The 16118-nt window shown below is 36.3% G+C and overlaps 1 protein-coding gene across 1 annotated transcript in view; it reads left to right on the top strand.

The window, feature by feature from the left end:
* The window catches only part of CPXM2 (carboxypeptidase X, M14 family member 2), a 76967-nt gene that overhangs the window by 44563 nt on the left and 16286 nt on the right, over positions 1-16118 (top strand). Inside the window, exons 5-9 of the mRNA XM_035547834.2 lie at positions 22-172; positions 7495-7583; positions 12874-12997; positions 14376-14572; positions 15445-15624. Of these exons, the coding sequence (XP_035403727.1) occupies positions 22-172; positions 7495-7583; positions 12874-12997; positions 14376-14572; positions 15445-15624 (741 nt within the window). The remainder of the gene's footprint in view (positions 1-21; positions 173-7494; positions 7584-12873; positions 12998-14375; positions 14573-15444; positions 15625-16118) is intronic.

A 16118-nucleotide genomic window follows, 5' to 3' on the forward strand; every position in this document is an offset into this window, starting at 1 on the left:
ATATGTTTGTTGCCTACACAGATTTTTGAAGGAAATAGTGAGAAGGAGATCCCAGTTCTCAATATGCTGCCAGTGCCACTGGTTGCACGCTACATCCGTATAAACCCTCGGTCCTGGTACGAAGAAGGTAGCATCTGTATGAGATTGGAAATCTTAGGGTGTCCTTTGCCAGGTAAGAGTCTTGCTCGGTTGGTGTTGACATGGCTGGCTGTGCCAAGACACAGAAATTTTATTTCCTTTGGATGTCTCTGCTCTTGGTATAATACCTCTCTTTAATGGATAGCACTATGCAAAAAGAAATGAAAAATATCTGTCCAGACACATGGGCAATATTAAGATAGCTCATTTCAAATGCAACTGCATAGTATATATAAGTGGCTATATTAATAAGAACAAGTTGGCATGGATGATCTAACAAGATTTTCTCTGTTGTTTGGGCTGAAGTGCAGTGCAATTAATCTTACTGAGTGCACATGTACTAGAGAGGCAATAGAATTATATATCAAGACAGTCACTTGCAGATGTCTTAAGCTTTTAAGGCAAGAAAGAACCATTATAATTATGTTGTCTGATTTCTTTTTTCTTTTTTTTTTTTTTAATTTCATTGCAAAAGCTATAGGACTTCCTTGAATTAATTTGAAGTCAAAAGCTATGACTGAACTAGTGCTTATTTTGGGGGAAGGGGAGGGAGGTATTGGGGATATATTAAAAAAAAAAAATCTAGCATATTTCAAGTATCGTTGAATCCAACATGATTCCTGGTACGTTTCAGATGAGGGTAAATGGTTTTGTTCTTGATAGAGACTGAAACAACACAACAGGATGTTTAGCAGAAATGTTAAGCATTACATGTTTCTTTTACTATTTAAGTGCAAAATACAATTAGGACTTTGTTAGTGTATACAGATTAAAAACTTATACAAAGCCGCTTTAAAAAGAGGTATTCAGTATAGCAAATTATGGTGAACCCACGTTTCTGCTAAGTATGTCATAAATAGTCTCGTGGTGGATTCACATTGACATGTCTGTATGTACATAGATATTTGTAGAACTGTTTGTCCAAACCTTTAAGTTGTTCACTACTCGTTCCAGATCTTGTCTGCTTTTTTCTTTGCTCTTAAATTCTGGCACCTTGGGGATAGCTCTCTCTTTTTTTTGCAGGGAGCTATGAATAATATTTTCAGAAATGCTAGAACCAGAAAGAAAACTGCCTTTCCAGATCCTATCATTACTTCTTTAACTGTGCCTGCTGCTGTTCAGAGACTTGCTGCATCCAATTCCACTGTTGATGTAGGGTCTTCACATACCAAGCAGAGGTAGCCTGATTTTTGTCCTTTAGATGTTTAAATACTCGTGGCAAAACAAAACCAGTGTGGGTTATGGAAGGGGTAATTCTCTGAAGAAAAGTATGGAACAACTGTTGTCATAAAACTAAATCAATTGGTATCTTACAATGAAGCAGGACAAGTTAGCAGCAATTAGGCAACTGCTTTTCTGTGGGTAACAAATCCATCCTGGACCTGAATGGCAATGACCAGTGGAATCTTGTGTAACAGACTATTCACTTTTTTGGTAGGATTCTGACTTATTTTAACCATGGGTTTAGACAACTCTACCTCCACACGTTGTTTGTTTCCCACTTATACCTCTTACCCTGGAGGAGCAATTCCAGAGCCAGCATTTTCTTTCAGCTTTTGGTAGGACAGCTGAAACCAGTTGCCCCAAATTTCCATATGTTTGCAGAAGGTAAATCAGCTCTATTCTGTATAACACGGCGTAAGACTGAAGGAAAAGAGGTTTCATTGTCACCATAACTCTACTGCAGGACATGCACTGGGGTCTCCAGAGAATAATGGAGATGACACTCAAACTATTGTAAAGAGCAATTTGTAGGGAACTTCTCATAATCCTTTTCAATTCCATAGAACAGTACTTAAAGAAATAGAAAATACGTAGATATTTTAAGTTTTTGTTGTTGTTGTTTGTTTTGTAAATGCAGCAGTTTTATTATTGGATATATATTTTACAGGGTCAAATTCTGTTTTCCAGCATTAGCATTTGTCACCCTTCAGCCACCACTGCTGGTGAAGGTGTTACTGAGATTTGAATTTATCTGCACTTATTTCACCGTTGAAATGAGTACTGTTACAGCTTGTCACAGATCTTGGATTAGCATGGAAACAGCATCAGTGTTTCCTCCTGGTAGTCATTTATTGAGTTAATTGTCTGCAGTGACTGATTCAGTTTATTCTTGAAAGAAAATACCATAATCATTCGTTGAGAAACACAACGGGAATGGGGGTGTGTTTATTCAAAATGTAATTGGACTGAAAGAAATAATATGTTTTGATAAGCTGCTGAACCATCTTTTTAGCTCAGAAAGGATGGATATTTTCTTCTAGCTCATTTTATTCGTCACACAAAAAACTCTCAAAACAAAAATCCCCAGGTTGCAGAGGCCTTTCCATGCATGCTTTCCTCCTGCAGGACGAGGAATTTTTTTTGCAGTTCCCTATAACTGAACTTCCTCACTCTTTATAGGAGTCACTTTACTTGGTTCCAGTTACATAACCAGCAGGTTTGGCCATGGGTCCACCTTCTTTGATCATGCACTGATTGTGCAACTAGAAATCAGTTTTCAAAAGAAATGTTCTTTTCTGACAGAGGCTTCCCACACAAAACTAGGCAAAATCAAATTCAACAAAGCCAGTGAGTGGAACTCTTATCAGTTCTCACAACCCTATTCTTTCAAAAGCCCAATGATCCATGAAAGAAGTTATGCTATACTTAGTTTTCTTGAATATCTGATATATTTGTGACCAGATCTGCACCTGAACATGGACATGCAAGAAAACAAGTTGTCAAGAAGAGCAGCTTGGTCAGATTTTAGAGCTACTGTACACTGTGCCCTCCTGGGGCAATGGCAGCAAGGGCAGAAACTGCATAGGGGACTACATCAAGGAAAAAAAAAGTGTAAAAAAAAAAAAAAAAAAATTGTAAAGAAAGAAGAGAGTTCTGGAAATCTTTCATGGTTGAATCTCACTTCATGTCTTTTTAACTTGTAGTGTAAGGCTTTGTCTTTATTAATTCCTGAATACGTTAAATGGTTTGCATTCAGTTTGTACTGTGTATCAGCTTTCCATCATGCAGGCTCACAGGGGAAAGGAAGAAAGAAATAACAGACAAAAAAGAAACCTGAATAAGATATTAATATTCTAGGAAAGCTTGTTAGCATTGGCAGAAGGCCATGAAAGTGGTTAGAGCCAACTAGGACCTGTTCCTGTAGTAGGACAGTGTTAATAAAAACTGGTGTGTGCGCTACATAACCCAAACATTGGACAAAAAGTGAGAAAACATTATTTATACAATCTGTACAGAGATATTACCGATTGGATAATCGGTATTTCTAAAATGATTGTCATTTTTATCAGTGAAAAGCTTATATATTATTCATAATACATTTTTGCTGTACTGTAGGCTGGTTTTGACAAACAGCCTTTTCTGGACTAATACAGTAGCTGTACAAAAACAAAAGCTGTTATTGAATTCTGTCAGTACCATCTTTCAGGCAACAGAAGTGATTTGCTGTTTCGCCAATGGAAAAGCATTTAGCTGCAGAGGAAAGATGCCAGCAAATCCTACCTGTAGTGGAGGGTCAGTGCTGCCATTACTTGTTGGGGAAAAAAGGTGGACAAAAGCACCCACATTTAATTCTCTCTCCAGTTTCCAAAGATGGTAGAGTTTACACAGATGTAGACTGACACACACAATCTACTGCAATTGCCTCAGAGGGATGGATGTACTTTCCTTGCCTGCTCTTTTTCAAACCTAAGAAAAAACAAAAAGAAAATGCATATGATCAAAAGTACCCAGAAGATAGGAGAGAGAAAATTAGCTGAACTCTTCATGCATTTATTTATACTGTAGAGTATTCAAGGCAATAGGCAATTCTTTTAATGGAATAAATTTGTGATAAAATTTAATTTTTAATAATTCTTATATGGAAGACTGTCACTGATACGATTATGCCATCACTTTCAACCCAAGATAAAAGACCAACTTTAACTCTGTAATGGAGTACTGTGTTTTGCAGTGGATGCATCATTCAGTCCTATTTTCATTGCTTGCCTCTTTCTGCCAAGCTACGTGGTTAAGTCTAGGCATGAGCTCACTATGTAAAACTCTTCAATTTTCTTTGGTTATAAGTGATTGTTCATTTAGCAGCGCTAAACTCAGTGCATTATTTTTGAGTGTAAAGTTTTGCTTAGAGTGACAGTCTGTCCTTGTGTTCTGCTTTTATAGTTATAAAGATAAAACTTAATCCTGTACAATTTAAAACTTTTAAGTTTTTCTGAGCAAAGACTGAATAAAAATGAGACCAAATTAAATAATGTTACTGGGGAAGGCCAATGTATTATGTTTCTACATAGTCATCATGACAGGTATGTAATATCTCCCAGTCTGTAGTGGTCATCTTTAAAAGGATATTTTGTATTTAATTTCTAAATCGTTTACTATTTTAGAGTATTGCCAGTGCTCAGTTTCCCTTATTATTAGAATAAAAACGTAGGAACTCATTAGAAAGATTAGATGATGCTAGAAAGCTTTTAACAAACATCTACAACAGGTTAAGGGTTTGTTTTTTACCTTGCATATTGTCATCATGCAATATGTTTAACTGGAATTAGTTTTGAGGTATTTGACTATACCTCACGCTATATGTAATATATAGTTGTGAGGTGCTGTGGAGAGCTAAAATACAACAGAAAATCCCGTCTATGTGTCAAGCTGCTGAGGAATCAGTCTGCTCTGGTACTGGGTTAAATTTATGGGCAAGGCCCAGAGCTGACATGCTGGACTTGGCGTTGGGAATTTCTGAGCTGGCCTCTTGCTTTCATGGAAATGCAGATTGAGAAATCTTCTGAGTTACTTGTCCATATTTACAAAGAATTAAGGTGTGAAAGAATCAAACTACCTTTACCTGTAAACTTTAATTCTATTGGTAATATAAAGATAGACTAGTGGAAGAAAATACTAATATATTCCTCTGTATAAACAGGAGTGCCACGGTTTTGCAAAATCTTTCCTCTTTGGAAGAAAGAGAGGCTGTCTGAGGTGGTGTCCTGAATAAATGAGCATATTTCAATTCAAAATCTTCTGTGGTTTGAGGTTCTTGGTCTTTTATTTTGTTTTACAAAATATAATTTTGCCAAGTTGGGCCTAGGAAACTGTGCGTGAGATTTTATGCATTTCTACATTTTAGCCTCTAACTTTCTGATCTGTATTCCTGCTACAGCAGAAATCCAGTAATCCAAGTCAACTCAAAAAGTAGAGCCTGGCAAAATATGAGTGTTAACTCTCTAGGGAGCTGTCAAATTGTGCAAGTTTTTTGAGGAAGGTCTAGAGATGCAATCATTCTCAATGTATGTTTTTTTTCAATTTCTTGACTTTTCACCAACTCTGCACTATTCAGTCATTCCCATGATATTAATTTCTGATGTATGGAAAAAGTGCCAGACTTTGAAGGAATGGGATTAAAGTATTAGGAAAAAATCAGCTGCTGTATACTTTGGCTTGTGGTGATAGAGAAAGCCTTCAACGTCCTGGCAATTTTTTGATGTTTCTTTCTATATTTTTACAACAGAGACTTTTACAATAGTGAAGATATTCCATACAGCATTAAACACATTGTGTCTTTCTAGAAGAGGTGTTTTAATGCTCTATTTTTTAGTCATGGATATGTTAATAAGTAATTTCTGTGAATTAACATGGGCTAACCTTTAAGAGTCATCTGCAGGGTTACAGCAGCATTGCTGTTGTGGGTGGACTTGCATGCTTTAGCATGCAGTTAGGCTGGAAAGAAGACTTAAAGGTGCAGGTGCACTGCCTGAAACTTCACCCTCTTGATTCTTCAAAACTTTGTCTTCATAAGCAAAGTAATCTTGTTTCCTCATCTGGTTAGGCTCTAATTTAAATAATTTTCCTGTTAGTTTGCTATATAGTACTTTCTCACTAGAAATGACAGAGCACATGGAAAAAAAAAGTTGATTTTTTTGCCTTTTTTCAGTCCTATTTGTAGATCAGCATTCAATTGATCATCTAGTGTTTCTGCTGTAGACTCTGAATAGAAGGAAAGAGTCATGGAAATGGAAAATAAATGTGGCAACATGGGCCAGGTTAAAGCTTAATATTATTTATTTCATAAATAACTAAAATACTTCAAATTTTGTTTTCTTTACACATAAGAAAAATGCAGAACAAACCCACTTAGAATTATATGGGGAGAAGAGTTTTGAGAATTTAGCCATTCTAACATCAGAAACATGAAACTTAAATATGTTAAGCTGTAATGTATTTTAGGTAGTTTTCCATAATTTCATGAAGTATTAGTGGTTGCAGGAAATAAACACCATTATTCCTCCTACTAATACTTATGCTCTCCCTTTCCCCTCCCCAAAATCACAACTGCTAGTTGGTACTGATTTTTATTTAAAAAAAAAAAAGGAAAAAAAAATACTTTTCTCTAGAGGTGGTGTCTTTTGGCTATCTTGAAACAAGATAGAATGATATTTAGCTTTTAATACTTGGCTTTTTCAATAATTTTAAATGAAATCAACATGACTGTGGGAAAGAAAATGATTTATCATACGAGCCTGACAACCACTGATTTGACAAAAAATTACACAGATTTCCAGACATTCTGAATAGAACAAATTAAGGAATTATTTTGTTTTCTAAAAAGCTTTGTTTATCTCTAAAATCATAATAAATTAACTGGGAACATATATCAGGAAATATAAAGCAAAGTAATGACAGTCTTAGCCTGTATTTTGTTTTTGTTTTTCCAGGTGAATGGCCAAAGCACTCACCTGAAAAGTCCAGGACAAAAAACTGTTTTTGTTCAAGCCGTGTATACACCTTTGATGTTACAAAACATATGAACCAATTGTGTTCATTGTAAAGTAAAAAGGAATTAAACTACCATAAAAATTTTTAGGAAAACAATTAGAAATATGTAATTTGTGCAGTGGTTTCTCTCTCTAAGAGATGCGTAGACAGAAACTACTCATCAAGCAATCCCATTCTTCATAATAGAATATTAATCAAGTGGACACAAAACATTTACTGGAGCTTTCTCCTCTGATGTGATTTTTTTCCCCACTCTTACCTTGCATCTGACTCATGATTTGCCTGTCTTTTGCCCTCCTCTGTAGTCTGAGGATGCCCTTTTGCTTTTCTGTTGAAGTTTAGCAGAGTAGCTGTCTAGCAAGCTGATGCCTGTTGCCTCTTTGCTTCTGTTTGAATCAATACGGATTGATTTGTGCTGAAACAAGAATTATTTCAAGTGTGTTGTTTCTTTGAGCTTTGTTTTTGAAATGCTGTATACAACTGTGGAACTCAGATTTCCATGTTCTATGCATATGTTATTGTTAAGAATCTTTATATCTGAAATGGCTAAAAAGTACATGAAAATTCTTTTATTTCTCATCATAGACCCAAATAATTATTACCACAGAAGAAATGAAATGACAACCACAGATAATCTTGACTTCAAGCATCACAACTACAAGGAAATGAGGCAGGTAGGTAGAGTCTACATACTTGACAATAGAGTATTTCCAAAATATGTTCCACTATTTTGCTTCAATGTATATTTGAGTGGTGAATGTTACAGTTATTTCTCCTTTCTAGTTTGACCTTGACCTAGCCATCAGAATTCTTGTATCTTTCAACTGTTCGGGATAACTACAAAAAATTATAAAGAGTAAAATTCTGTGTTCAGAATAGTGAAAATCTCCAATGGAAATTGGAAAATTTTCTTTTTCGGAATTGGAAACTCTCCATTGAAAATCTTTTGTTGACCAGAAATCTTAAGGAGGAAAAAATAAAATAAATCCTGTTGGTATGATTTTAAATCTACCAGCACTGTTAATCTTGTTTCTTTAACTTCAAATAAGCAATCTTTGTTCTTGTTTTTGTTGTGGTGTTGTTTTTTTAATCTTGCTTCATATCACCACAGGAATAGGTGTGGGTTGCGCTAAGGAAATGTTTCTGCCTGCTTTCTCTTCAAATATAAAGATAATATGTTTGGACTTGAAGTGTGTGAATCATTTGCTGTGTGCTGAATTTTCAGTATATTTATACTGCGTGAATCACCGTTCATTTTTATTGAGCAATTGTGTACTGAGTCACACGCTTATTTCAGTAGAGATTTCATGGCCTGTATTTCTTAGCACAAAGATTAGACAAGTAGAAACTCAATTGGCATAATTACTGCCAAGAACAATAAAGTAAAGGGTATTTTAGATTCTCTTTGCAGAAAGACAGGTTGGTCAGGTTAGAAAGATCTTTGGAAAAAAACGTAGCTTTAAAACAGGATGTTTTTCCAGTTTTCATACAAGTAGAAAATTTTCAGCTGTGGTCAAGAGCTGGTCAGTTGTGACCTATCATTGTGTTCTCATTGTAGTCTGTGTTTCTGTGGGTAAAACAGTGTATTTAGAACTGATTGGATTCTAATTGGGTTCTGCTGCTTGTAGGCAGAAGATTGTGGGCTGGGTTGCAATAAGTCTTATATCATCTAAACTGCTTTTTAGTGATAACTGCAGAACTTAATAATTTCTTTCCTGAGTGTAAAATAGAACGGTAACTGTCAATTTCCAGCGTTAACTCCATTTTTTTTGGTAACACAGTGTTGTTATCAGTTTTATTAGCTGCTTCACTGCCAATCATCTCAGAAAAGCACTGTTCTTTGAAGTTATTTATCATAAATATTGAGGAAGGAGGAGGAGAGTGTTCCCTGGGCCATGTTTTGGAAGCATTGCATTACAATATGTCAAGTATTTGTGGGAGGGAGGAATTTTCTCAGTGTCAGGTTATTTTAATAGAACTCTCTGTTTAGGAAGATGAAATTTATAGTACCAAATTTTTCTTTCAAAAGAGCCCTCAGGAATCTTCTTTCAGTCAATAGGAACACTCACCGTATCCTATACTCAGAAGTAGGGATTATTTTGTAGTCCAAGAAGTATATACACCATGTACTTATACTGTATAGAAAGGTTTTAAAATGGCTGATGGATATCACTGGAAATAGTTTGAGATGGACATTTGAGTACATCTTTTGCCTGTGTATACTCAAATCAGTTGTATGAAAGAATGGAAAACCCATCCCTTCTAATAAAATGAAACACCTGATTAAATTGAAGGTATGAGGGAATCCTGTGAAAGTATCTGAAAGTAATATATTTTTTCTGTATTAGGAGTACCTATTCTAAAATAGCTTTGAACTTCAGAAGAAGGTGAATCTGAATCTGGTCTGAAGCTTCAACCTTGTCTTTGTAACAGAATGAAGTATCTAAACCCTGTCATACCTGCCTTAGGAAATAAGAGCGCTTATTTTATATCTAGTTAACTGGACATGATTCTTACCTTTGGGAAAAGTCAGACTACAAGCACTCCTAAAGTCATGTTGGTCTTCATGGCAAGAGTGTTTTATGGAAGTGATGCAATGATAATGCAGAAAGTTCTAACTTGAGCTTTATGTATTACTTTATGAACATATCTGAGGGTGAAGCAATGAAATCTAGATGACTAGAGCAAAACCCAGGAAACATCTTGGGTTGCATGCAAGACCAGATTGACTGTCTCTAACTCTGAGCTCAAAGAGGAGGCAATTTCTGGTTTGACCCTAAGCAGGACAAAGAATGCAGAGTTTTTTGTACTTGCTCTGTTGCAGGACTCAGATAGCCAAAAGATCTCCATAGAGGATAAAGAATAGCCCTAAACTGAAAGTCATTGATAGGAGAGCCATTTTGCCTCCTCTAAGTTTAGATAGCACTCAGACCTACAATCAATAAACCTTTTATTCAAAACTGAATGATTGGACCTTCAGACATCAGTTTTGCAGGGGTGCTTCAAAGAATGCTTGCAGTCTTTCCAAAGTGCTAATAGGATAAATAATAGGTAATGACAACAAACAGGAGCTGTCCGATAAGAGCTGCCAGTGAGCATAACTCTGGAAATGTTTTACAATCCTGCTGGTTGTTAATAAAGCCCTGATGGACTATTATCTTCAGTTGTCTTTGACAGTTTGTATATGTGAAAACACTGACATTTCAGGTGACCTATTGTGCTGCTTGTAGGAAATGGGCACGAGAAAAGCAAATACAAAATATGTTAGTTTCCCATTTTGTATTTCTATATAAGCACGTAGCTACCTTACCATATCTGCACTGTCAACAAAAGGGCTGACATAAAGCCCACTGCATAGGCCCTGATTCAGGAAAGTTCTTCATTCAACTTAGGAAATTAGTCACATGTTTGAAATTAAACAGATGGTTAGGAGTTTACTGAGGCCAATACAAATATTTTCACTGATTATAATGTGTTTTGAACTTGGTTCTAGGCATTTTTCTTGCTAGGAATGAAATTTAACATATTCTTAACCACTTTCCTTAATCGATGCCGTGGATATCCTATGCCTATGTAGTGCCAGGCACATAAGAAAAGCTTCTGCACCGTGGAATGATTTCACAGAGATCTCTGCAAGGACAAGCTTAACTTCCCTATTTCAAACTTGGAGAGCTGCATGGATGCAGGAATGCATCAGCCGGAGGGAAGCTTCCTGCAGTCTCAAGAGTAAGGAGAGGAATGGGTATGCGCGGAGCTGAGACAGTTACATTATTTACACATTAGAGGAAGAAGATTTTAGCCTTATAGAATAGACCTATTTTTAAATTCAATATTTGTACTCATTGGCAAAGTTTAAAAAATACATATATATATATATATATTTATCTCTGTGGAGAAAAAGATGGTATCTTGTCCAACAATGATCCTTTTCATCGTATTGTCAGGATGACTACTAATGCACACACAGTAGCATTTAGATTAATGATGGTCTGTGAGGCCCTATTAAGAGCTCCATGGCTCCATATCCATTGATAGTATTTTTGGTTCATTGTGAGCAGGTTCAGGTGCAGCAGCTCTTGACCATGGAGATTTAAAGTGGTCTGTCCAAAAAATGGGTTTTGACTTCTTAAACATCGTGTTAGAAAATGTAAAATAATTTCCTCTGATTCTTGTATGTGTTTTAGCTGGAACAGCAAATGAAGGTATACCCATTTACATATACCCAAAACATTAACAAATAATAATAATAATAATAATAAATCCATGGAAATAGCTGGGTACTCATAATATCAGCACATTAATGATGATAACAATATCTGGGTACATTTTTCAGATGAGTGCTGAGCTTAAGTTTACAAAAGAAATTGTTTCTCATATGTATAAAACTAACGTACAAGATGAACAAACCTGAAAAATAATCTCTTTGGTCTCTTTGCATGATTTATAAATAGAAGTGAAGTCTTTTACGAGAGGAATTTTAATGATGTTCTTTCCAATGTGAATTGTGTTTCCAGTTTGATTTGCTAAATGGTGGCATGGGAATTGGACACATCTAATTAATGTATTTTTTAAATCATCTGCTTTGTTATCATCCAGTATTGTCTCTATATTAACATTGTTTGAGCAGAGTTTTTTTTTATCCTCCTGCAATCCTTCTTCAATAATATATTCACCCTTGTTTACAGAAACATTGTCTAATTAATAGTGCCTAGGGTTCCAATTTACGGTAAAGTCCTTATTTCTTTCTTTAATCTCTTCCATTAAAAAAAATCAAAACAGATAAATTTTGTCATTTAAAGCTACTTGCAATAACTTCTTAGTAAGAACACATCTTTTCAGTCTTGTTTGTGAATTTTAATGTTCACTTGAAATGTCACAGTGAAAATTGGTTTTGTTTGTTTGTGGGATGATTTAGACAGCAGTTATCCTTATCTGGATGACATCTGTGTACCTCCATTGATTTAAACATGACTACACCACTTACCATGACCTTCCTCCTTATGCACTTTATTAAGCAGTATGGCTATTTGATTATGTTTTGATTATGTCATGCAATATCTGTAGAAATGATGAATAGATTTTGTCTATAGGTATGCCTTCAGACTGGTCGTTGGTATTGCCATTATTTTTTGTTGAAACCTGGTAAATCAATTCAGAAGAATCTGATATAACAGTTTTTCCTGGAGTATATTGTGCTATGTTTACAGGAGACATTCAGATAACACCTATCTTGCTATTTTGGCCACAACAACACTGCCTACAGTAATGATTTTACACCTATGAAATTTCATATTGTAATACAGGGGTGGGCTTGATTTCTGTCTCGGTGGTGGTGACAGGTGTAATGAGAATTCTCTGGGACAGTGCTGTTTAAATGGATGATATTCTTTATTTTGAATGAAGTCATCACCACATAGGGTGAAGGGGAGAGAAATCCTTACTGGGCGGTGTGTCTGTGGGAACCTGTGATGTATACACATTGCCATGCCATTAACACACTGGGTCATCTTGAGTCATTTAGTTGTATTGATCACAGAGCATGTAGGAAGAAGTGTTGGGGTGTCTAATCAGCCCCCAGGATGTAATGTTTTGAGAACAAGTGTTTTATTACCTCTTGGTAGTACAGGAGTAATGTAGGAGAATTTTTGTTTTGTTTTATTATTACTCCTGTTAGACTTACCCATTTTAGTTAATTATGTGATAATATTGGAAATGCGTAAGAAAGATCTGGAACCCCATCTACACTCTGCTGTTTCAGCAGACAGTATTCAATTTGTTCCAGCTGAACAAACATTGTGTTGTGTGATAGCAAAGCCATAATTTGTAAATTAAACATGAAGCATTTACAACTAAGAAATAAAATAGAAAATGAAGAGTTTATGATAAAAAGCAATTTGGAATAAAATAATTAATAGTCAATTTATTGATGATGCACTGTCTAACTCTATGTCATTTTTTTGGCAGTTGATGAAAACGGTGAATAAAATGTGCCCGAATATCACAAGAATTTACAATATTGGAAAAAGCCACCAAGGACTAAAGCTGTATGCTGTTGAGATTTCTGACAACCCAGGAGAACACGAAGTTGGTTAGGATTTAGTAAAACTAAATCTGTTGAAGGGTGTCAGGGTTTTTTTTCCTCCTCATTCTCTGTATCTGCAGTAATTATCCCTGATGGAATTATATTCGTGGCAGCAGTGACTTCAAATGTACGTGGGAGGAACTTCAGTGCTGAATTTCTAAATTGGGAAGAGGAGGTAGAGCACAAATAGAAAGCATTTTGAATGTGGGATCAAATTCTTTAATGATAATGACTTTTATTCTTTACAATTAAAAAAAAAGTCAGTGAATTTTAGTGCTAGGGATTTATTTAGTTTTGAATGGGAATTTGCCTTTTTATATAGGAGTGTTTGCATTGCAAACAAAGACAGGTGAGATTTTTCACAGTGTTCTTTCACCGGTGAGTGTTGGGGTATAATTTCCTATGGTAATATAGTCCTTCAGAACAGAAAGTCATTCAGTCTTCAGTCATTCTGTGGAGATGAATAAAGAACTCACTGTGATCTGTTTAGGTCAGCTGCTGGTATAAAGGTGACTGTGCTCTACCATACCTGTGAATACCTCAGTAGGTGCCCACCCCATGCGAGAAAGAGTGCTGCAACATGCTCCTAAGACGTCTCTCTGCTCTGCTGTAGGGTATGGAGCTGAGCATACGACATCTGTCAGTAGACTTGGGGCTGACCTTAGTCCCTCAGTCTCTCACCCCCTGCTGAGGGTAGGGACAGAGACTGCATCTTGGGCCAGGCAGCTGGGAGGGTAGACCCAGGCACAAGTCATAAGTTGTCCATTTTGGATCTGTTGTATATGGTGTTTTCAAGTATTATTCTTACAAAGGACAATTGAATTATGCTTTTTTGAATAGCTAATACTTTTCCTAATAATTTCTGACATTTTGTAGTTGAGTGCAAGTATTGTAGAATATATAATGTATAATCTTGAGAAATATATGTGAACCTGTTTTGTGATTAGTGAAGGAAAAGGAGTGTGTGAAGTCAGAGATCAATCAGATAATGTTACTGGCTGATTATCATTTCAGAGCCTTAATGTCTGTCCAAATGAATTACCAGCAAGGTATTTTTCATGTTATTTTTACACTATCAGAATATCTAAGATCTACAATCGCAATTTCAGCTTTCTGCAGGTAATTAAAAATTTGTTTTTAGTGGAAAATGGATGTTGAGATTTTTACACAGTGACTTTTAGACATTACTGATACTGATGAGCCTGTTGTAGAAAGTGTACAGAAAGTAATTATTTTTTTCGTATATATTTTCACCTATCATTTGTTCAGTTAAGGCATTTCTCTAACCTGTCTTAAGTGAAAAATTGCTGATTGACATCGATGAGTTTTAAGTAGATCCTTGATTTGCTGTTCTGACTACACTTCTGTCCTATGTGTTTGACAGGTGAACCAGAATTTCGGTACATTGCAGGAGCTCATGGGAATGAAGTGCTTGGGCGTGAGCTGATCCTTTTGTTGATGCAGTTCATGTGTCAGGAATACCTTGCTGGGAACCCACGCATTGTCCACCTCATTGAGGATACAAGAATTCACCTTCTTCCCTCAGTCAACCCGGATGGATATGACAAGGCATATAAAGCGGTAATATGGAGGAATTATTTAGTTCAGTTAGGTTAATGAAACAAGCAATTTATTCTTATTTTTTCCAGGGATCAAATTTTACAAGCAATCAGAAGAAATAAGCTTAAAAGATAAAACCAAAATCATGCAAGCAAAAATAAACCACTGGAACATCTTACCTGGGGAAAAAGCATGAAACAATTTTTTTATGTGATGTTGGCTAGTATGAGGAAGTATATGGAAAGGAGGGGCACTAAGACTGCCAGAACAAACCATACTGAGGTCTACAGATTACTGAGGTGTACAGATCAGTGGAACACCATTATGGAAAATAGAAAGTTCATGCAGCCTGTTTTTCATGGGAAACCAAACTTAAGCCTATGAAAATTTGTGTTTCTCTGCAGCTGAAAATTAATAGTACACCTTTAAGAAGTGCACAGTGTGTCAGGCGTTGTAATAATTCAGTCTGGAAGAAGACAGACAACAGAAGGAAAAAATTCAGGGGCTCTATTCAAATGCACTGGAAAATCTTCCAGGGCAGTCTATAGCTGCAGACCAGAATACAAAAGTTGCACTCACAGCCATGAAGGGATATGTTATCCCTAGTGCAACTCGGGAAAAGTAGTCTTCAGTAGAAACCTTGAAAACAAAACAGAATATTTTGTCTAACCCCTGGTAATTTTTTAATTTTTCCTGGCTTCTGCTTTATCTCATTCAAGGTTTCACATGAAATAGGAAAAAGAAAAAAATCGGTTAAAGAACTAATTTGTCTTTCTATTTCTCTGTATGGAATTATGTTTGCCGCATCCCCAAACTCTTTCCTGGGGGACCACAGGTTGTCATGTTCTGAATGACCTTTCCTCCTCTTTTTTTTTTTCTTTTTTTCCCCTAAGGGTTCAGAATTAGGGGGCTGGTCTTTAGGACGGTGGACTCAGGATGGCATTGACATCAACAATAATTTCCCTGATTTAAACTCTTTGCTTTGGGAGTCTGAAGATCAGAAGAAGAGCAAAAGAAAAGTTCCAAACCATCACATTCCCATTCCTGACTGGTACCTGTCTGAAAATGCCACTGTAAGTAACGCTCGCTCTGGAGAGAGGGGAATACGAAGCCCAGGGCAGGCTGAAAGACTGAGCTTTATACTTCTCAAGACATGAGCAGCTTGTAGGTGAGGTTGCATACCGGCTCTAGGCTTTCTTGGTAGTCAGTGGAAATAAAATTGCATCTCAAAAGCATGATTAGGTCCCATGCAGAGGCTGCTTGGGAAGGGAAGGGCTTCCTGGAGCATCATCTTTTCCCTGGGCTGTTTTGAGAGCCTGGGGGACTTGACAGCCAAATTTGAGGCTGAAACAGTAAAGAAAGGGAAACGCACAACAGGGCCCAGCTCTGCGAACCAGGCTGCTCCCTGTCTTTGCTGCATGGATGAGCTCTTAGTCACTATGAAGTTTTCTCCCTTTTTTTTTTCTTGATGTTGTTTAAAATAACATAATGCAAAACCACCACAGTGGCTTATGCTAGCCATGTTTAAATTTAACTTATTTTTGCATGGCATTTTAAACAACTATTT

Source organism: Cygnus atratus, chromosome 7 (assembly GCF_013377495.2).
Source record: "Cygnus atratus isolate AKBS03 ecotype Queensland, Australia chromosome 7, CAtr_DNAZoo_HiC_assembly, whole genome shotgun sequence".
Taxonomy (NCBI): domain Eukaryota; kingdom Metazoa; phylum Chordata; class Aves; order Anseriformes; family Anatidae; genus Cygnus; species Cygnus atratus.